Source organism: Chiroxiphia lanceolata, chromosome 1 (genome assembly GCF_009829145.1).
Source record: "Chiroxiphia lanceolata isolate bChiLan1 chromosome 1, bChiLan1.pri, whole genome shotgun sequence".
In the NCBI taxonomy this organism is placed as follows: Eukaryota; Metazoa; Chordata; class Aves; order Passeriformes; family Pipridae; genus Chiroxiphia; species Chiroxiphia lanceolata.
In genome coordinates, this window is record NC_045637.1 from 103,053,955 (window position 1) to 103,077,716 (window position 23,762).

General features: G+C 42.1%; 1 protein-coding gene across 3 annotated transcripts in view; it reads left to right on the top strand.

Moving 5' to 3' along the window:
• Window positions 1–859: 859 nt before the first annotated feature.
• The window catches only part of VOPP1 (VOPP1 WW domain binding protein), a 79,136-nt gene continuing 56,233 nt past the window's right edge, over window positions 860–23,762 (top strand). The window contains exons 1-2 of one of the 3 annotated variants that reach the window (XM_032710248.1): window positions 18,484–18,736; window positions 22,184–22,294. In XM_032710248.1, the coding sequence (XP_032566139.1) occupies window positions 18,686–18,736; window positions 22,184–22,294 (162 nt within the window). In that variant the 5' untranslated portion in view covers window positions 18,484–18,685. Of the gene's footprint in view, window positions 949–18,483; window positions 18,737–22,183; window positions 22,295–23,762 lie in introns of those variants that run through there. The other 2 variants (XM_032710263.1, XM_032710255.1) reach the window with 2 other exon arrangements.

The following is a 23,762-nucleotide window of genomic DNA, read 5'->3' on the forward strand; positions in this document are numbered from 1 at the left end:
AAGCTTTCATAAGCTGCAAGAGGGAACCAGGACATGGTACTGGGAAGTAATAAGCATGAAGCAATGAGGAGGCATGTTTGTAATCATCGCAGGAACCAGAAAGCAGGCTCTTGCTTATCACATCCCCCAGCACAGCTCCACAGACTTCTATGTTCAGCGCAGGTACACTGAGCAGGCAGTACTCTGGTTGCCAGTTAATTCCCTCTGCCTTCCTAGGGAAGGCCTTACAGCCTGTGGAAGTGCAGGTGGGATGTGGATGAGTAGCTTGAAGAAGGAAATATAGCCAGACCATCCTCTAGGCAGTGCCGTGCAGGGAAGTATGGGCTTGGGTCCTTCCTAAGGGTGGCTGTGGGACCTGGCATTCCTCAGAAGCTGCAGCTGAGTTCACATAATGTGGATGCAAGGAGGGTTTGAGCACAGGCATGGAATCTGCCTTTCACTTTAGATGCAGAATTCGATGAAGACAGGAATACTTGAGAGTAATGGCCTCAATAAAGAAGCAATAACAAGCAGTGAAAGAGCAGTTTCTCCTCTGACCTTGTGCCCCACAGTAGTTCTGTACAGCTAACCTACGGAGTTTTGCACGCAGGAATGGTTTCTTGAAAGAGGATCACCAGCAAATGCTGTGTTAAGCCCAGGACTGCTTGTTCTGCCCTTGCACTTGGGCAGCAGTGCTTCTGCTACATGAATGATTTGCAGAGCTGCTTTGTGGACTGGATTTGTGAGGATGATCTGATTAAAAAAAAAAAATAGCTGAGGGGAAAAAGAAAGTTATTTTTAACCCAGATCGGTTTATTATTCATGCTTAACAGGAGAGCTTTACCAAGTCAGGAAGGTACAAGTGGGAGGGAAGCATACTGCAGAGCACTGTATGGTCTCAGCTGCCTCAAGTGGGGCTGTGTGGCCTGGGTGTTAGCCTCTGCTGTGAGCTCAGCTTCTGGAAATATGGTAGCTTTCACTCTGCTCCAGGGTTTTTATTTTTACAACTCAATGTTCTGAATTAGAAAGGGTGGCTGTTTAAAGCTGTTACTTTTCCAGGAAGAGTATCCCTACTTTTGTGGTTTTGTTTTTGGTTTTGGTTTTTGGTTTTTTTTGTGTGTGTTTTTTTGTGTGTGTTTTTGTTTGTTTGTTTGTTTGTTTTGTGGGTTTTTTTTTTAATTTTTTTATTTTGACTCCTGTTTCAGTAAAAATATAAAGTTATTTCTCTTTTTGTTGTTTCTTTTTTTCCTCCTTTCTTCCCCCATTCAAAGGCTGTGTTTTAACTCACAATTTCTCCAAGTTCAGCTTAGAAATTGCAATGGGAGAGAGAGCCCTGCTGAGGGGGTAGTGGGGAAGGCCATTTTAGGAGAGGAAGCTGATGGTCACTTCTGGACTTCTACACTTTGACCCTCCAGACAGGTGTCCTGGGGAAGGCTGGGCTCGAGGCTTGTAGTGTGAGCAACAGAAAGAAGATAAGGCAAAAGTAAAATCCTGGCTTTGAAATCAATAATAATCCTATCTCTTTATAATTGTTGGTGTCACAGTTACGCAAACCATCTCCCTGTAGCAGTGGGATGGCCAAGCACAACAGAGACAATGCCCAGCTTGGAAGGAAATAATGAAAATCATGGATTTGCTGCCATAAAGGCATTAGCCAAGATAGGCTGAGGCTCATCTTGACAAAGGCCAGTATCCTCCTGCTCGTGGGTGCCTTTTGTGGGAGCTGTGAAAACAGAACAGGTTTCTCAAGCCTTGCTGCAGTGCCCGAAGTACATAAACTACTTTCTCCTCTTCTCTCCTTGTTTTCTTTTATCTTGGGAGATTACTGAACTGAGAGTCTGTCTTCTCATAATGAGGCCAGAGTACATTGGAATTATCTGCGGGCATCAGTTAATAAATAGCAGAATAAAAGGCAAAGAGCCGGCTGAGGGTGATGTGTGTCAGACCTGCACAGAGCAGCAGCCCCTTTCTGTGCAGGGTGGGAGCAGGGGAAGACAAGAGCCAGGGCAGGAGAGTGCAGCTCAGCTGCACGCCTACTGCAATTAAACTGAATTGCCTCGCTCTGTCATCCTCCTCCCTGCCTCAAAAAGCAAGGGTATAAATTGCTGTCAGGCTACAGCTACTAATGAGACTGAGCTACAGGCTGGCATGTTCAGCATGTTCAGGAGAGTAAAGTAAGAGACGGTGGGTGCATCAGTGGGGACAATGAAATCTCACAACCTACTCTAACAGAAAGCCATCAATTCTGATTTATTAATTGAGTAGCTGTAGTAAGACACTAAGCGCTTAACGCTCATCATCTCAGGAGGAGGAGGAGATTGGACCAATGTAAACAAAAGCATTATTTGCTTGATATTCCTTTTTTATTATTATTTCATGCAGAACTTGTAAGGTTGCCTATCAGTAAGGTTGCCCAACATTTTCCTTTGGAAAAAGCTGTTTTCAATTGCTTCTAGCAATTCCTAACCATTTGGATGGCAATTTTCCACACCAGATACCTGGTACAGACCAAGTAGTTTTGGAAAATTTCCAAGATGTTTTGGTTGGTGGAGGGGGGGTGGGGCAGGTTTTGAGACATTACCTGGGGAATATGCATTCTTTTGTCCATGCTAAAATTTTGTATTTTTTAAAATACTTTTAAGTGAGAAGGTAGTATTTGCTGTCCTGTGGTGATCTGCCAAGATTTGGCAATATTACAAAACCATGGAAAAAAGTACTTAAAAAAATCAGAACTGAGTCAGCTTCCCCTGTCAGCTCAAGGGTAACGGGATGTTGTGCTCCGAGTGAAACTGAGCAAATAATTATGTACTGTTTGTTTGCTGAGTCTTTGGTTCGGTTTTCAGAACAATGCTTGTGGATTTCTGTATTTCTATATGTGTTCATGTGGCAAAAATCAGGCCAGCTTATTAGTTTCAGCTCCCGGTAATTTTCCTTTGAATAAGGACTGCAGGATTTGGCCTTCAGTGTGTAACTCAAACCTGTGTCTTTAATACAGGATTGTATTTATTTTTGACAGACCCGGGGCAGGAAATAAAAAATGGGAAGTGCCTTTCCCTCCTCCAGAAAAACATAATAATGAGTCAAAAATAATAATTTCTATAGAACATCACATGTCCAGGTATTCTTCTAGTTGCAATCTTGTGACATTAGCAATTCAGATAAAATCTTGTGGTTTTATCTGTGTGGATCAAGGAACCTAGAAACAGTGACAGTCTATTTATTTTTTTATGGTTGCTGAACCTTTATTAAGAGGTATTATGCATGGTGTTTGATTTTTCTGCCTTTACATCCTCACATCCCCATGGTTACTCTTTGATTAAACTTTGATCAAAGAAAAGACAAATTATGTTGTTAGTTATTTAACCCTGTGTGGAAAGGGCTCTGTAAGTCAATTCTAACTCATCTAGGCACAAAACCTGAAATATTTTTTCAAATAGAATTCTCACTCATAGAGTAAAAAAAAAAGTTGTTTTTAGCAGATTATGTATGATATGGTCTTTTACTTTGTTCCTGGTATAAACTTGTCATTCCTTGTTTTTTCATCTATTGACTGGAGCTGCCTGCTTGAGAAAGAAAGAACACTCTAAGGCTGAAAAAACACCCTTTCGTTCAATGTTAGTGACATTGGGCAATCGATGCTTGATTAGAAAATCAAAGCCACTTCCTTTTCATTCTTTGAAAATGTTTGCTTATTTGCATCTGTCCAGACAAAGGTGGGATAGGTTGGTTATGTCCTTGCGATGCTGAGCAACTTTGGTGTATTACTAGAACAGAGGTGACCCACTTGTAACACCAGAGGATGTGAGCAGCCCTGCAATCTTCATGTACCCATACTTATATACGACATGGGGTATCTCCTGTTGGACCAAGTAATAAATACTCAGCTGGATTTGAGGGTTGGCAGGGTATATTTTCCTATCTGTGAGTAGCTGGCTCAGGTTCAGGGCATGCTGCTTGCAAGTCTTGGTGGAGTAGCAACGTATATGTCCTACAGTACCAAGTACATGGTCAGGGAGAGACATCCAGGGTGCTTGGCCTCTGATGGGACCTGTTTGGGTGTTTGACTGTGCCTTTAGTTACAGTGTGTTACAGTGTGACATGGCTGGCTCTCTTGTGTACAGGGCTGAGTGGGCAGTTTCAGGTCAGCCTGAGCTTTGGTGTATTGGACTAGGAAGTGACAGAGGGATTGTGTGTAAGTTTAACAGGCGAATGTAGCTGGAGACAGGCTGTAGAGTTCAGTGTGGGAGCCTTGACAAATTTGGTTTTAGGAGTCTGTGATATTCATCACAGTATTTGCGCTGGCAAGAGAAGAGGAAACTCCTGTAAAAGTAAGGAGTATGGGACTCCATTACAGTCAATGCTGTAAAAACAGGACTGTGCCAAGCTGGGTGGAAAAGAGGGATTCTCATCCACTTCATAGTGCTTGAAGCAGCTGGAAAGAAGTGTTAAATTTGGTTAAAACCGGGAAGCTGGCACTCAGAAAAACCAGAGAGAAGCAATTGAAATAAATACTACTACTGTGGCAAAATTATTCACAACCAGGAAGATTGTTCGAAATATAAAATAATCCTGGAATAAGCACCACGAGCACTTAGGGAAAAGTCCTTCAAAATAATGTGGAAAATGAGACACAGAGACAGAAAGGAGGGATCTTGCTTAAGCTGAGGCAGCTAACAAACTTGATAGCAACCTGGTTAGCACTTGAAATCATGAAACACACAGTCATTTTGGACTCTTACTTATACACATAGATTAATGTGATAATACTAAGAGACCTAGAAACAAACAACCTATTCTTCTACAAGGGGAAAGAGTGACTGGGGATTTTGCATCCACTTAAAAAGGCAATTGCACTAGAACTGTAGACCTGTGTTAAGCGAGCAAGAACACTTGACAGACAAACAGTTGATCTGGACTTCATTGAAAGTGAAAAATGTATGAGATAGAAATGTGCTTGAGAGCCATATGGTTTGTGGCAAGTTAGGATAGCTCCCTTCCTCCGAACATGAATCAGGAAACAAATGCCTTATTCACTTTTACATAACAAGCTGAGGTTCATTAATCATCTGCTCCTACAACAATAGGAGACAAAAATATCTTGGAAGTGTCTCAGGTGAATTGTAGTTGAAATCTGCCATGAATTCAAACTCAAGAAAGTTGTTAAGGTATGATTTCTGTATGGATAGATGACTCTTGGTCTTTCTCCTTTGCTCCTCTCTCCAGCTCAGCAACGGATTATCTCCCAGTGATGACGGACAATGACATTTAACTGCTTAAGGACTAACTTGTGGGGAGACTTAAAAAATTAATCAGGCAGGGGTAAAGCCCTCTTGCACTTTCAAACCATTAGTTTTTTAGACCACATGGGAAATGGCATCCTGTTGTCCACACAATGAGTTCCTCTCTTCATGCAACCAGATGTAGAGAGTGAAACTTCATAATAGCTAAGGACAGGGATGTGTCATAAAAGTTCTTGCTGAATCTTTAAAGTTATCTTTTTTTCCTCTCTTTCTCCTTTCCCTAAATCTGAGGGCATAAACTTGCTGAACTAACCAAAATGCTGCTCAGTAAGAAGAGTGGCAGACAGATGCCTGGATTGTCTGTGTAGCTACTCACCGCTTCTTCTGGTAATCTGGAACTGAAAGAGAAAGAATAGGATTTAATTTTAGACTTCTTTGACTGATGTTAGAACTTCTTGAAATGTATGTAACTGCAAAGTACTTTATTAAGCCTCTAAACTTTCCACCCAGATGTCATGCAGTTCAGCTGCAGATTCTTACCAGATGGATTTGCAAGCATATGTCTTTCTTGTTGGTTAGCCAAAGGAAAATGACTGAACAAGTCAGTTTATAAAAATTACTTAGGCTGATTGTGCCCTTCCTTTCACACCATTGCTGGAAAAATGTGGGAGAGAGAACAACTGAGAAGCAGACAGCAAATGATTGTCAAATAAGAAGTTAAAATAAAGATAATGAGAATTCCCAGCACTTATTGTTCTCTGCTACAATAGCTTGATGGTTATACACACCTGGAATCATACAATATGCACACTCAAAATGCACTTACAAGGTCTACTCTTGGCTCTCTGGAACATGGCCTCCTCCTACTTGATTGCTCATCCTCTTTTCTCCATCCTCTAAGGAAACTTTTTCACGTTTCTCCACTTCTCTCTGCCATCCCCTGATTCACCCATGCTTTGACACTTCACTTGCGTCGCTTCCTCCTTCCAGCATCCAGAAAAGCTTTTGGTTCTTCCTCCAAGCTCAGCACTTGGACGGGCTTCCAAAAACCCAACAGCTCCACAGCAAACCCAGAAATCTTTCTTTCTGTTGGTATCCTAGCACATGGTACAGCTGAGAGTAGGAATAGATATATTTACAAATGGTGAAAAAAAGTAAAGACGTTCTTCTAAAAATGAGATCAGAGGTGTGAGTCGTGACAGTAAAAGTTGTCTATCACACATGATCAGTAAAGAGAGACTTTCCACCATCTGAAAGAAATGCAAACCTGCACAAACTGGGATAAATCCCCAGATACTCACAGCAGATAGACAAAGGGCCCAGGTCTTATCACAGGACCTTTACCAATATTGCAAAAATTATCCATTTGTGATGGATAATGAAAATGGAGAACTCAGAATTGACCAGAGTGAAAAAAACCCTCTTGAGAAAGTTTCCATTTTAGCTTAACCACATTTCAAACCTCTGGGTGAAGATTTTAGAAAAAAAAGTACTTAACAGACCGGGAGAAATCTCAAGGCGAGAGCACAAATAATTCCAGGGAAATGAAAATGTTCCAGCCTCCTGCAAGTGAAAACTGATAACGCGGCGATGGCAGCTCAGGTTGAAAGGAGGCATAGTAATAAGGAATTCTTTCACTGAACCCCAGAAGAAACCATGAAAATAGTGGATGTGTATGAAGAACCCTAGGAAGGCATCTCCTCTCAATTATCTGAGCAAGGTTTCACGCAAATGCTGGATTACTGTAGCATACTGAGTTGTGCTAACAATATGCTGGACTGTGGACTACAGCCCATTAATCCCCACTTGGCTGAAACACAGGCTGGTAAAATGGCAAAAAGGTTACAGGATATCTGTTCTGAAAGATAATTAAGATTTGATGTGACTTTCCTAACAGACAAACGTTGAGTAATGAGTTTGTACAGGGTTTTAAATATAATTGTTTCCCTGTTTTTCAACGCAATTTGATTGGAGGAAAGATGTCTTTTGGTAAATTTATGGTTGAATTGAGTGAGATTCTTGAGATAGCAAGAAACTAGGCTTGACGACTCAGGAGATCCCTTTCAGGTTAATGGATATAGCCCATGCATACTGATAAGCTATAGATAAAAGACTTCTGGCTAATGTTAATGTTAAACCTGATAGGGAGTAGTCTTGAAAACTCCTTAATTTGGGTGGATGATGCTTCATGAAAACCTGAAAGAACTGCCATTTAATCTACTGATGTTTAAAGTGTAGGAGCTGCAGCTTCATTTGCCTCCTTTGGGGTTAATGTCGGGTGTTGTATGTAGAGGTGGCAATGGGAGACCTGAAATCCAGAGGTCAAATGCTTTCTCTTTCAGGTCAAACAAACCCCTTTGTGCAGTGAAAACAGCAAGGGCTGGGAGGATATGGGCCTAAAGCAGACAACTGAAGCTGCTTGGGGATGCTGGTGAGTGTGATGCAGCACGAAGGGTAAGACATGACCCTGAGGAGTAGAGAAAGTTTCTTGGCCTCAACACTGATGGAGTGATAGGCAGTTGTGAGACCAAGCACAGTACAGAAGGCAATTTCTTCTGGTTTGGTCAGGAAAGCAGTCATTACATACAACACTGTGATGAGACTAGACTGAGAATCCTTCTGCTTGTTGGCATGTAGAAATCTTATCCTTCAGGTATGTCCCCGTGAGACCCATACTGAGTGGTGAACCACATTCAGGTGAAATGAGGCAACAGTGTTTTCCATGTGAACCTAGAATGCAAAACTGTCTCTTTTTTGATAACTTTGTTTTCTTGTTAGAGATGAAAATCTAAAAAGTGTGACACATACTATGTGTGGCTACCAGGACAGAGAGGAGTTTTCCCTGGGGTGCCCCTCACAGAGTTTCTATATTATTTCTCTGAAGAGTCTGTCCCCCTCGCAAAGACAGTACTATTGCAGGAAATGAACAGCTTATGAAGGCTCACCAGAGCACCAAACATCTTTCTAATTCCTTCACTGCATGCAGGATAATTATAGAAAAGAAAGGATGAAAGCCTAAATGAAGTACAGAAGCCTGTGAAAAATGCCACCAGGTCAAACTTTGCTGCCATCTCCTCCTCCTTTCCTACTGACCTGTCCTTTCATCTCAGCATTAAATGCCCACTTCCTTTAAATAGCTTTTTATCCTAACCAACTCTCCTAATTAACAAAGCTTCTTGAACTTCATTTTTGTTGACTGCCTGCAACAGAAAGCTTTAATGCTTCATTTCTTGTAACTGAGTAAGCTTTCTGCGCTCTGCTTGCCTTGCTTCAAGCAGCCAGGCAATGGTCATCTACCCTGGCAATGCTAATTTGGCTTCTTCAGCCAGAAACAAAACAGACTCCATGAGTTTTAGGTGTAAGATGGGTGGAGAATAGTCACTGTAAGATATGGACTGTAAGGGAGAGCATGTACTTTATATCAGTAAACACAAACAGGAAAAATTGTGCCTTATTTATCTGCAGACTGAGAAAGCTGCTTGATATTCTTCCTCCTCAGCAGCAAATGACAGCACAAAAAGTGGTCGCATTATTAATTTAGATGAATAGTAGCTCACAACCCTGCATTATATAATTATTTCATTAAAGTGAAAGATCAGTTTAAAGCATCATTAAAATCTAACCAGCAGAAAATAATATGATTCCACAGACATTTGATTTAATTAAAACCTGTGAATTAGGAATATTGAAATGTGTATTAGCTCTAGAAGGTCTCTCTGAAAGCAGCATCACTGGTACCTTATCCCTCTATGTGTGGTGCTTCTCAGAGAGCAGGGGGTAGCAGACAGGTGCAAGGAGTTCTGGGATCCCAACTCAGTTAATGATCAGTAAAGCCAGCAATAAAGGTGGCCTGCACACAGTTGTTCAAAACATCCTTGAATTAGTCAAGCAGGGTTTCCACATTATCAAAATAAGTATTACTCATTCAATTCAGTCTCGAGAGTCAAAGAACCAAACTGATTCTCTGAACTTCGAGAAACAGTGGCTCCCAGCCAAAGCCCACTGAAACCAAGACAAAGATCCCCTGCTGAGTTCAATAGCTTGCTGGATCTCACCCAATGCAAGTAATTCCCTTTTTTTTCTGGAGTGAGTTTCTTTTTCCTGTGGCAGCTTCACACAATATTTTCCATTGTGGCTACCTTCATTTGTGCATTGCTGTTCTTCGACTTACAATTTCAGACTCATATTATTTCCAGTATTTTATAATTTTGCATTGTCAGGATAGTTTTCTCCATGGTTTCACAGAGTGAATTGACCTAGTTAAAATTAAAGGTTGCCAGCATAAATTAGATTAGGTTGGTCTGGTGGACTGAAAAAGCACTGTAACATGCTGTGTTTGTCTTTATTTCTGTCAGTAAGAATGGCTTGGTGAAAAGACCGCTATTAGAGCTACTTGGTTTACACTGTTAGAATTGCAGGTCTGATGGTATCCTATTAGAACGCAACAAGACTGAGTGATCAGTTATTTCAACTAGAAATATAATAATTCCACTTTATTTTTAGCTATGAAATTTCAGGTTTCATTTGAAATGCATATGAATCTGGTTAGTAATAAAGTAATATGACTTACTGACAGTGAGGATATTTCTACCTTCTTAAGACCATCTATACTGTGAACTCTCAAACTCAAGATAGAACAAAAATTTCTTATCCCAAACTATGGAAATTGCAAGAAGTGGATAACTTGCTCACCACATTTTAGCACAGGCCCAAGGTCTCTTATTCATGAGCTGTGGATACAACAGACATAGGAAGGATTATTAATGTTACCAACCTCATCTACCAAAAACATATTAAGTCTGACCCTTTCTAGGTACAATGCAAATACTTTGAAGCTGAGCTACTATCAGCTGTCTCATCACTACTAAAAGAGGACAACAGTAGAATGGATATTCATCCTGAATAGAGCCCAGAAGCACTTCAGTTTGGGAACTGCATCACTCTGCAGGCAGAATCCCTGCAAATGTCAAAGCGAGGTCTATTAACAATAATGCATAGATAATAATTAGTAAATAATTGATGTTGACATTGCTATTTGATGCTGTGTATGACTCTGCTGTGTGCATGGTAAACTGATTGGTTGGCTCCACTGGTAAAACCTGCACTGCTTTTTAGCTTGTTGATATCCAGCTTACTTGTCATTCCACTATCTAATGAATAGGTGTGTAAAGATTGCTATGCTGAGCTGCAGGTTACCAACACTTCCACGATATACGGGAGAAATTCTCCACGACTTTGTATCAGACCATAACTGTTTCTTATCAAGCCCATTTTTAACACAGCTGCAGCCCAAAGAGACTCTCTTTTGGATCCTATTTTCAATGGGGAAAGTGTTATTGTTTTAAACCTACATTCTGCTTTTTTTCATGCTTTGGTGTTTGTTACTAGGAATTCATCCTATCTGTCAAAAAACATACCTGGGAATGATTTTTGCATTGATTGTAGAATGGTTTTGTTATTTTTGGAGCTATGGCTGCATTATGGCTGTCATCTTAAAGGTATTGGGACACTTCAGATCCGTTATTTTCTTTCATCCTTGTGTATAGTCAGTTGCTATTTTGAAAAGAGAAGAGGGAAAAAGGAATGGGATAAGTGAAGATGGAAAGACTTGGGACAACGAATAGGGAAACATTTTTCTCACTTTTTCTTTTAGAGGAACCCATCTTGTGTTTGTACCATTTCTATGTGGCTGCAGCAGAAAGTTTTGCTTCCCCATGGGGTTTGCATGATCTTGGGTTTCTACCTCAAATGTCTCACCAGTTTAAGCTGCTGGGACAGCAGCTTATATGAATGCTATGTAGTCCTTACTATCAGAGAGAAGCACTAATGAGATACTTGCCCTCCATAGCATCCAGCGTTGTGTAGCAGTGGTTGCTACAGAGTGCCTGGTAAGATTATCAGCTTCCCTTGGCTTTTGGTAGGACCATTTTGTTTCCATCCTTGCATCCTAGCAGTGTTATTTACTGTCGCTACATTCTGCCCCCTGTGCTCCAGAAACAGCTTTATTTCTACATCTGGGCGCACACTGCCTCTTCAATATCAGCAAGCCTAGAAGATCCAAGTCTTCTTTCCCAGAACATAAAGACAACCCTAAAGCATGGTCATAGAGGGGTTTCTCAAGGCTGAGCTTGCTGGAAGAGGAAGCATTACAAGAAATGGGCATGGGAGCACAAATACAGATTTTAATGATCAGGCTTGAAATTGACTGAGGGTCAGGAAAATGTGTGCTAACATAAGGCAAGTTGTGCTGGTGAAAAATGTAGCATAGTTGAAAATAGAACAGCTTGAAAGTTATTTAACAATGCACTACACACTGCAGTGGTTCAGAACAGCCAGGAAGGAGTGTCTCAGATAATAAATGCTGTGGTGGAGTTTAGGTAGGTGTGAGATGTTTGTCTGCACTAAATAGCATTAGCAGCTTGTTAAGGCCAAGTGAAAAATAAATCACTGACTTCAACAGACTTTACTGTTTACTAAGTCCTTACTTTTAGATTTACACAGTGAACTGGACTGCCAGAATGCACCTTGAGTTAGTGAGCTGGTACTCCTCAGCTGAAGGACTTAGCTTGATTTGTGTGATAAGCAGTATGCACACTTAAAGAAAATCACGGTATTTCCTCATGCAGGGCCTTACAGGTTTCAGTGCATGCTCCCTTTTGCATTATTGCCAGGGAGAAGCTCCTGGCTCTGGTCCTCAAGTTTCCTTAAGAAGGTATAGCAGATGGTTGGAGTAATTTATTCCTTCTGAGGGTGAAAAAATCCCACTATCTAGTATCTCCACTGAAGAGATGTTATACCTATTGAACTTATAACCATTTGGGCTTCTTTCTTCACTCTTGACATAGAAATCACCACAGTGTCCATATTCCAGCAAGCCTAAAGATTTCTTGTCCACAGCCTCTCAAGATCCATTTAGACAGCGAAACCTGCTCAGATGCCAGCACTCATATTAGTACTGCATTTTGTGCTTGAATGGTTTAGCACTATGAAACTTAGCTCTGAGACAAGTGCTTGAAAACCCTGCCCAAGGGACAAAACCTACATTCAACCTTCTGTATTCCTCATATGCCTTCCTTGACTCATCATCTCTCCTGAAAATTTCCTTGCCTGTCAGTTCATTACCTCACATGAGCATATGGTGGATAACCTTGTACAGAGTTTAAAGAACATGAGTCATGACTGTGCTTTACCTCGTGCTGTCTATGCCAGACAGATTTGCAGATCTATCTGCCCTATATTTTTGTCTAAGCTGTGTATCATATGCCACCAATACTGCTTCACAACTTTGGTTGGTAGTTAGACTTTGTATCATTGAAGGGCTTAGGGTCACCCACTGGGCATGTTTGAGGATCATCACTCAAGTGAGAAGGAAAGGTTATTCATCTACCACCACTAAATTTCTCTTCTCTGTTTTAGTCCCTGAGGAATTTTCAGGAAGCCAGGAGATATGCTTGAGCCCCTCTTTTTGTTTTGTATGCAGCCGTGGTAGTGGAGGTGACAGTAGTAGCAGTAGTAAAATGTAGGAGAATAGGTGGATGGAGATGGCGGTACCATTAAGGCAAATATTCCCTGACTGTGTTGTGTGTGTGTGACTGTAGATGGAGACAGCACATCTCAAAGACAGTTGATTAAAGGTTAAATAATCTTCCTTTTCATAACGGACCACATGAGGCTCTCTAAGGTTCCTGCAACAGACTGTGTGAACAACACCATTGCACAGTTCTTCTAGTGGCCCTAGATATTTTCCATAATTGAAAATGGTTTGTCTTACAGATCAGATGCCTTATTAGTATTGTTGTTATTTCTTGTCATTCTGACTTCAGTTGCATTTTTATCCCCTGTGATTTCTAGAATATATCTAATGTTGGTTTTTTTTTTCAGTCCAACAACAGCTTAATCCTCTTCCCATCTCATTACAATATGAGAAAATTGAGATTGCTTGGGGGACATTAGTTAATAAACCCATTTCCTGTAATTTCCAGACTATTGATGCATTTTTCCATCTTTACTTAATGGGATGTTATTTCTCACATTGAAATATGCAAGCTATGGTGGTGGAGAAATGCTACAGATAAATTCACACTGAAGGAAAAAAACCAGGAAATGGTTACTATTTTAAATGAAGAAAGAAAATCCCTATTAGGCAACTTCATCCTTTTTGTTTGACTTAAAGGTGAAATCTAAAACCCTATTCTCCACTTGCACTGGTTTTATATTTGTCCCATTGACTTCAGTGGAATTAGCCCTAATGTACACCAGTATGAGAAAAACTGGATCACTGAGGTCTCGTTATTTCAGACTGTAACCAATGACCTGGTAGAGCTTTTAATTCTCTGGCTAGAAGGATGCTGTAAAGGTTGAGAGGTTGTTCGTCGCACAGACAGGAAGATGAGATAAGACAAAGCAAAAATAAAGTGCTTCCGACTATTTCATTCCAGGGGGCTTGTCCTCACAGGCCACAGGGGATTGCCTTGCATTTCCATTAAGATACCATGTTCTTGGAATTGCATTTTCCAGGCTTTTTCTCTGGAGTGCTAAGAGAGCTCACTGACAGTGCCCAGATGCACAACATACTCCTGACAGTGATCAGGATTAGTTCTTAGTCTCTGCCAGCATCCCTTTCCTCTCTTCATCCCTTTTATTTTAACACATAGGGAGAATAACGATGTTTTTAAATCAAGTGGCTTCTCTGTGGAAGGAATTAATGGTAAGCAAAGCAAGAGCAAGTAAGCACTGACAGGAACACATAGACATTCAGCTAGAGCATCCTTTTTTCCATTTACAGTTTACTGTACAGCCTAATAAAGACTCTGGAACAAAAAGCAGTTTGGAATATTACATATCTATATATAAAGTACAGCTGGCTTGCTCAATCTCAGTGATAGCAGGCAGCAGCTCTTGGTTCTGTGCTTGGCCATAATGGGAGAAGCACTACCTCCTCTTCTTCCCCTACCATTCCTCTGGAGCAGGCTCTCGCTTTCCCAAAGGACACAAACTGCCGCACACCACTACCACTCTATGGCCTGGAGGCCATCAGTGGTACACATATCACCACTAGCAATCTCTATTTCAATCCATTTCCACCTTTGTGCACCATAGTGCTTATGTCCGCCATGCTCTGTTGCACCATGTATTTCTCTTCAGAGTCTTATCCTACTCCCTCTTGTGGCTTTCAGATACTCCTGACAAAATCTTACTTGTTTTCTGTCTCTGATTCTGTCTGGCCAAAGATAGGTTGCTTTATCTGATCTACCTGTTTCCTACATGTGCAATTCAGCCCTGCCCTCCTCCCCTGGCAGATTTGATCATCTGCCCAGACCTTTTCCTTCTGTCTCCTTACAAACAATTTGCAGGCAGCTTGGAATGTTACTGCTCTAATTTGACAGTGTTTTGTGCTTACCGTGCTCAGGTCTGAGGCAGCACAGACTACATATAGCTTCAATAGCATGTGTTTAGACTTCTAACTATCCACTGAAATCAATAACAGGAGTCCAAATAGGAGTTCAAAGCCTAAATGTTTCATTGGCGGTGAGCTTTGGTCCTGTAACAGTACTCTGAATGAACTTAACCTTCCTTAATCCTTCCAGCAAGCCAGAGTTTGTCCTTTCACCATGGACTGCAAACAAAGAGTTTGCATTTACAAATGATCCATCTTGCAGGGGAAAAAAAAAATCCCTCTGAGCTCCTGAGTTCTCTAACACAAAGCATTAGTACCTTTGCTGAGGGGATAAAACTTCAGTCTTGATTGAGAAAACTGAACAAAAAAGCATTTGATCTGATTGACACAGCTATTCTGGTTGAATTGGGTATTATATTTAATCAATAAACTTTGTCCTTTAGAATACTAATGCTTATCTTGTAGTTGCTGCTTCTCAAAATACTGTTTGCTATGGAATTATTACTTTAATATGATGGACAAATATCTGACTCCATCAAGAAAGCCTGAAAGTCACAGGGTGTGAACAGTGGGGCTGTTCTTTGGGAGCCCAGGTAGGGTAGCTTATAGATAATTACTCCATCCTTCATTTCTTAGCATATCTGTTAAATATGTTATAATTTCTTGTAAATGGTGTTTCAAGTGGCCACAGATTTCTAGTGTGCTAGCCTATAGTGAGCATGGTTACCATGGACTCTCACTTGGAGGTCTCAAAGTACAGTCCAGTAAGCAGTCATCTTGTTTCAGTTTAGTGAGTTTTACTTAATGTCACTAGTTATGGAGAACTGACCTCTTCATGTACTTTTCAGATATTAATGAAGATTGATGGATGTATAAGAATACTAAAAGACAAATCGAGTTACATCTTTTTGATCAGTGCCTCTCAGCTCAATAACATCCTTCCACAGAAAAACTAAGTTGTAGGAGGTATAAACTTTTACATTATCATTGGAAATAGAGTTACTATGTCTGGATCATTCCTCTAAACCTCCACAGACACTTACTGAAATATAGTTATTTAGGATGGAGGCATTGGTGTTAATATGCTACTGAATTTGGAATAGGTTGTTGAAACTTCAACGAGTCCTTAGTCGTGTTTCATTTAAAATCAATCACAACGAGTAGTTAGTGGTGCAAGTCATGAAAAATATTTAGTCCTTATTCTGGGAAGTTGGACAATAATTTAACTATTTTTCTGCCAAGAGATACATCTTTGTTTAAACAGCTAGATAGTTAGAAAAAATTGGTATTCCTTTTTTTTTTTTTTTTTAAACACACCCTGGAAAAACAAATATCTTTGAACAAGATATGGAAGCTACAGAAATATAATATTATGTTTGTCTTGGCTGGTTATTGCTGCATTCATGAATATTTTTCCTACCTGTTTTTAAATGAATAATGCTAGTGTGGTTTCTCAACAGATACCAATTATGATTTTGAAAGGCTTTAGACATTTACTGAATATTTTATGTAATTTAAAAGGGCTTTCTTTTACTTACTGACAAAGGTTAGTACCATTTACATAATTATAAAGAAAAAATTCTCAAAATATATTTGAGGTGATCCGACTTAAAATACAGAGTTTGGAAAACAACTATGAATTTGGCTAATTTTTAATAGCCTGTGAAGAAGGTAGTGGAATATTTTAATAAAGACAAAATTGTAGTCATTCATAATTATTTACAGTTCATATGGGGAAGGAAATGAAAGTATTGTATTTGTTTGTTCACAATAAAGTTGTTACCTACTTCACACACAGCCCTTGTGGAATTGAGTATTTCTCAATAGTATTAGATTACAAACAACTGTTTCAACATAAACAAGAAAGCGTTCAATAAAATCAATTTATAAGTACTATATTCTTTAAAAATATTCATCAGTCTTGGTTCAAAATAAATAATGTCTAGAGAATACATGCATCTATATGCACTGTGGGTGCCCCCTAGGAATTTTTATATCTGTTACTGAATTTGAAAAAGAAAAATTGACAGAGGAGTGGCAGTCTCAAAAATAATGTATGCTTTTATGCTTCAGGAAAGAGAGGTGGCTGAGTAAAAGAAATATGTTAATATTGGCACCTCTACTGAGAGAAAGATGGCAGTATTATTGAAAAACGCCTAAGATTCCACAGAGAAGAAGGATATTAGGAATATTTCAGCTGTAGTACAAGCCTTGATCAGATAAAATAAAGCTTCATTACTCTTACTGCTCCTGAAACTATTTTATTTTATTTTTAAATATATATATTTATTTCTATGCACAGATTCTGGGAGGTCTGGAGTTGAAAGGTCTGAAGAGAGGCTGGAATCAGGATGTGAAGGAAGGGGCTGTTTTCTACCTAGGGACCTTGCCTCCAACAAAAGCCTTATCTTCTTTCTCTGCTGTGTCACTGTGGCATGGTACATGTGCCCTGCCTGCCTTGCTGTCAAGCTGCAGCACACTGGATGGAAAGTGTTCATTTATTGCCTAGACAAGCTCTAAGGGGCTCTGTGGCAACTTGCACTTTTGCTGAGAAAATGCCACATGCTGGGCTAAGTTCCTTTGTACTCAAACTCCATTAAAGCTAATGGGCTTTCCTAGGGGATGAAGATGGTTCCTTGAAGCTGGGTGGAAATGAAAGAAGACATCACTTAGGAGAGCTGAGATATGACTGAAATGAAATACAAAACTGTTTATTCCTAGGTCAGGAGATGGTTTTCCTTTTTCAGCTTATCTTGGCCAGGAAAGAATTTTATAGCATGGGATATCCACACCCTTATCTAGGCTAGATAATAAACTATGCACTAGGATGTATATACTTCCAGACTGTGCGCCTTCCACTTCCTCCTGCCCATTGCTTCAATCTCACTCTTGCTAATATATCTATTGGTTAAAAACAGCAGTACTTTTTCCTAGCTTTTCTTGCCCTACCTGAGAAAAAAACCCCCAAAACTAATGCTTTATTGGTTCTCAAGCTAAACTCGGTAGTGATGTGTGTTAATAATTAACTGAAATGTATTTTACAGCTAAGCCTAGACACACATCTACTGTTCCCCCTCACCAGGCTGACGGAGGCAGCACCTCATAGAATCACAGAACCACAGAATGATTTGGGTTGGAAGGGACCCTCAAAGATCATTCTGTCCAACCCCTCTGTCACCAGCAGGGACATTTTTCACTCCATTGGATTGCTCAAATCCCCACCCAACCTGGAATTGAACACTTCCAGGGATGGGGCATCCACAACTTCCTGGGCAATCTGTTCCAGTGTCTCACCACCCTCACTGTAAAAAATTTCTTCCATAGGTACATACAATATAAATCTACTCTCTTTCAGTTTAAAACCATTGCCCATTGGTCTATCACTACAGGTAAAAAGTCCATCCTCATATTTCTTATAAGCCACCTTTCAGTATTTGGAAGGTTGCTATGAGGTCTCCCCAGAGTCTTCTCTTCTCCAGGCTGAACAGCCCCAACTCTACCAGTCTGTCTTCATAGGAGAGGTGCACCATCCCTCTGAGAATCTTTGTGGCCTCCTCTGGACTCGCTCCAGCAGGTCGCTCTCCCGCGGGGGGGAGTCGCCCCCGCGGAGCCCGTTACCGTCCCCTGGTGGCAGGTGCGGGGGCAGGTGCGGGGCGCTCACCCCGCCGCCGCCCCCTCCCGGCCGGGCAGGGCGCGGGGCGGGGCCGGGGCGGGCCGGCTCCGCTCCCCGCCCTCAGCCGCGGCGGGGTCCGGCCTCTTTGTGCCGCCCGCCCCGGCACCGAGCCGTCCTCCGCCTCGCCTCGACCCCGACTGCCGGCGGGGACCGGCGGGTCAGCCCGCCCTCGCCCTGCCGTGGGGCTTCCCCGCCGGCGCTCTACCCCGCCTCGTCGGTCTGCCTCCGGCGTGGGCTGCTCGCCGCCCCTTCCCCCGGGCTGCCCGTCATCCCGCCGTGCGCACCGCTGCCCGGAGCTCCCCCGCCGTCGGGGATGGCGGGGCTGGCAGCGCCCGTGCGCGCCTGAGCCCGAGCGGCGAGCCCGCCGCCGCCGCGGGAGGAGGAGGAGGAGGAGAGATGAAGCGCTTCCAGCCTGGGGTCGCGCTTCTGCTCTCGCTGCTGTGGGAGGTGAGATGGGCCGGGGAGGGGGCGCTGCCCTGCAGCAGCCCTGGGTTCACTCCGGGGGGATCCGCTGTCGGTCTCTACTTGGAGCTGAGCGGCCGGCGGGGGGAGGCTGCAGCCCGCACCCAACCGGGGGGTGTGCGGGGTAGATGGTTTACTTTGGGGTTAATGCCTTTGCCGGAGAGGGGTGGCTCCACTGGCTCTCGGGCAGTGTGCGGTCAGGAGTGCGTGGGAACGGCGGGGAGGTGCGGGCCGGGCCGGGCCGGGCTGGGCGAGACCCTGCGGGGCTGCGCTGCCCGCGGGGGCTGCGGTGCGGTGGTTTACGGGCTTAGCGGCGGCCGAGCTCGCCTCCTGTCCAGTGTCTTATTGCGGGATCAGGGGAAGATTATACGCGGTGTGATGGAGCAGAGTAGCGCGGGAACCGTAGGCAGCGGCATAGGCTGCTGGAACCTGCCCGTTCCCAACAGGCTGGCTGACTCTCCAAGGGTTTAGAGGAAAGTGCATTTCTTGTTTTCATTTTAAGTGTCCTTTCGTGGGCAAAATGTCCATTGCGGGGTAGATAAGAGGTGCGGCGGCATCAGCTCAGGAGGAGCCGTGGCGGCACCGAGCAGCGTGGTTAAACTTCTGGGAAAGCCTGGGTAGCACAGCTGTCGTAGTTACAACAAACAAAGAATTAGGATCTTTCATTAATTGGAGTAGGTATTTGTCCCACGCAGTTACGGAATCATAGAATAATTCGGGTTGGAAGAGACAAAGATCATTTAGTTTCAACTTTCCTACCGTGGGCAGTGATGCCACTCACTAGATCACGGGATTGTGGAAACCAGCTCTTTTTTTTCAGCAGGAAGATCCACAGATGTTTTCTGTTGGCGAGCTGTCACTTGGTCTTTGGTTTAACCTTAGGGCTGGGATCAGGCTGGGGGGCCGCCCTGGGACAGGTTCATGGCGGGCACGCTGCCCTGTGCAGCTCCCCGTGACAGGTTTGCCAGCGTGCTGGAGTCATCGCCAGGACACGTGCGGTGGCGGCGTGCCGGGGTGACTTCGGAAACACCAGTGGGCTTGTTTTAGGTACATCTCTACATTTATAAAGCCCAGAGGTGGTGTAGCTAAAAACGTCAGAGGTGGAGAGCTGTGTTGCCTCTGTGATGGAGCAGTTTAGACAGAAAATGAAATATTTCTTTTTAAAAAACAGCATACCACCAAACCCATACATGGAAACCAGAATGCTGGGTGTGTAATTACTGCTTTCAGTAATGGATATAATTCATGAAAATTATGTTTACTACATGTTTATGCCACCTACGTAGATGAATGATTTCTGATGCGTTGCCCACTATGTCATCCAGCATCATCGCATTAAAACACTCAGATCAAAATCACCACTTAATGTAAATAAATGTAACTCTTTACCAGTTAATTGATCTGCATCTCCTTACCCCGGCTGTAAACCTGGCCCTGATTCTGGCCCACAATTGCTCTTGACTCTGCAGAAGCTCTTCAGAGAGCAGGAATAGCAAAATGTCAATTAAAGGAAAGGAGCACCACCATTTCCCTAAGGGATTCTGTTCATCTGAGACTGTGAAAGGTTTCGCCCCTCCAGGATCTGTTTGATTAGATGTCTCTGGTCTCTTAATGTGTATTCTGCTGAAAAAGATCCTTAGTGCCTGAAAAAAGTAATTTGCATAAATCCTCTTTGGATGTAGCCAATGTTGCTGTTATTTAAGCTTATGTACTGGTTTTAATTGTGGTGGTTTTTTTTCCTTTTAATCTAGAATGTTTGTTTTGCCATCTGGTTTTGTGAATTTTTTTTTGGAAATGCTTAGGGTGCCTATTAAAATGAGATGCTATGTAAATAAGGTTGTATTCTGCAGGAAAAAAAAGGCCCAGAAACAGGGTGTTGGGGGTTTAAATAACTTAAAAGGAGACATCTGGTTGTTTTGAAGGTTTTTGATATATGAAACTTTCACTGTCTTCTGCACAAAATTCTGTGCTGGATATTATCTGAAATAGCATTGCTGCAATTGTTTTAAATCTATTGGCAGCTTCAGTATGATCTTGGTTATTATTGAACAAAGCATGAGCTTTTTATGAGGAATATGTTTTTCATTCATCATTTTGCAAAAGGCTTTGACTGTTACCCAAATACTACGAAGAGGAAGCCATTTAGTCCTTCAGAGCAATTTGCGAGTTTACTGATTCTAACCAAGTTTTCCTTGGTTAAATTACACAAAATACATGTTGCAAGATGTTCATGTATTATCTGTTTGTATGCATGCAAAAACACTGTTTCTGGTTATATTGATAAAAGGAATAAACTGCTTCACAAGTAAGCATACATCAAGTTCATGGTGGGTGTGAGTTTGGATGTGGGGAGCACGTGTGTTTGTGGCTTTCAGGTTGAAGCCTAGTCGGTAGCTGACTGTGCCAGGTTCCCACGAGGAAGTGATGGTTTGCTGTTCCTGGTTTAAAGGCAGAAGGTTCAAAAGAAGGACTGAGGGGCAGGGGAAGGCACTTGCCATGTGCTGGTGGGTCATTTCATAAAGGTGACTAAAGGCATTGCTATCAAAGCAGGATTTACAAGTAAGAAATTGCTGCCTCTTGGTGGTAGGGTGCCAGTCCTTTCTCTAGAAGAGCTTGAGATATGCTAATTACAGAAACACTCAGAGCACTGTGGTGGTAGGAGAGGGTAATTAATTTTGAGTTTTCTGGTTTGATGAGGGTTTTTCACTGTAACCACAAAGACCGTGATGGAAGAAAAATCTCCAGCCCCAGGTTCCAAGAGACTCTGCTCTGAGAAGACCTTGTTGGAGGAGAAAAGCCAAAGATGCCATGGGTTTTGCTCACAACGTAATTGCAGTTGAACAGTTTAATGAGTAAGCCAAAATGAGGTGGATAACTTGACAGGTAATTTTGGTTCCTGCAGGAAGAAATGAAGACTGTTGAATCTTTATCTGTCGTTTTCAAATTAATTTGGCTACTTGGAGGTAGCAGTGTGTTATTAACTGCAGTTGCTTGAAATGCCCTTTTCCACACGGAGCCTGGATGTCTGGTATACCAGTGGTACCACGTTATGTGATTTCAGCATTCACAAATAAGCAGTGGTCTTGCTAGCATGGCTTTTGGTTCCATCAACAGGACTGCGTTTTGTCTCAGTTGGCTCTCAGTTTTATGGAAAACTTTGAGGAGGTCCTTAAAGTGATGTCTGTTTTGGGTATATATATCAAGATTTTCTGCTTCTGTTTTATCAGTGATCCCAAAGGCTTTGGCTGTCTGAGCTTAAATGTGACTTTAATGAATAGTGATATCTTTGGAATGGGAGAAAATAAAACTAAGTAGGCAGTTCCCCCACCCCCTTGATGATGAAGCGAGCTTATTTTCAGCCTGAATGAGGGCATCAGAGTGTCTCTGTGGGGCTTACTTCTCAGACTGAGTGCTCGCTTTCTCTCTCACCAGCTGCAGAAGTGCTGGATGGAGGAGAGCTCAGTGGCTGAGACTCAGCTCAAGGATGTGGAAGCTGAACAGAGCTGTTTCAACCCAACAGCGGACCCTGTCTGTGCTGCAGTGGTAATAAAGGTGTTTTATTGTTACTGCTGCAGAGTAGATTGCTGGGTAGCCTCAACTTCCAAAATAATTTTAGGTACCTAAGCCTCCGGTTGGCCCATATGTTGTGTCCAGAGAAATCTAGGAGCAAGTGTAACTGAATATTTAAGTCAAGCTTTTTAATGGTCTCGATTAAGATAAGCTGACTCCTACAGTAGTCACTGTAGGAGGTGTGAGCTGTGGGTGAGAATCCCTCCGCAAAGGTTTCCACCTGTCTATCCAAAATCGAGAATATCACTTTTGGATATAGTGGCATTGATATTTCTGCACACTGAGTTTCTCATTACTGAGAATTCTAGTGTGGATGCTGATGGAAAGTGATAATTGGATGGTTGAAAAAGGTGATCAAATTAGTCCTTTTCTTATTAATTTGTCAGATGAAAGATAATGCATAAGAGCCGAGTGCCTTTTTTAAAAGAATAAGAGAATGGACATGTCATAGGAACAGCAAAGTGTGTTATCTTGAAGGAAAATTCAAATACTACCGACAGTCTGTCATACAAGATTTGTTTAAATTAAAGCAAAGTTGGCTGGTGCTTCTCAGTTGGGTAACTGATGTGTTGAGCTTTTTAGTATTATTTTTGTAAGTGGACTTCAATAGGACAGATTTTATCAAATAAGAGAAACCTAAAATTTCTGTCCTTCCTGAAGAGGTTTGTGTTAGGCTTGTTTTTGTTTGTTGATTGTTTTTTATAAATCCTTGTAGGAACAAAAACATTAAGATCAGCAAACCTACCATTCTTAAGGAAAAGACCCACACATTTTGATCATAGTAGGCACAGGCAGAGTTGAGAAAGTTGTGAGGATTATGGGGACCACCCTGCCTACTGCATCTCTTGTTTCTGGCATTTTTTTCTATCCATTACCGGTTGGGTTTTCCTTTATATATATGTGTTATAAGAACGTATGTACCCTTGAATGTATGAATGTGTGTGCACACCACAATTGTTGTCTCTGTGATGTCCCTCTCTGTGGAAGCCCTCTGATACTGTCCTATTGATGTTTTAACTCTTGTGGGTGTTTATCAGTGGGGATTGGGAAAGAATAAGGGGAAAAGTCTGTTCTGAAAATTCTGCAAGAGAACTGTTGATGTGTCCTCTAACCCTCTCCTGCTTTTTGATTTTAGCTACATAATGCACTTAGCAGCTTAAACGATTTTTGGTGGGTTTTTTTCCTTACCCTCCTCTAGCTGGTTGCAAAGGAGCTCCTGCATTGCTGAGTGAAGGCAGGAAAGAGCTTACTTATGATTTATAGTTTCAGGATCCAACTGGTGCTGGCAAGTCTTCCCCGTCTCTTGACAGCAGGGAGATGGGCTGTGATTTCCAGGCGGGAGGACTGAGCTTGCACACTTTTCTCACTTTGCTCCTGCTGAGGAGGAGACAAATTTGTGTTCACTGTGGGAAGGGAACAGTGGCTGAGTGTCATTTATATT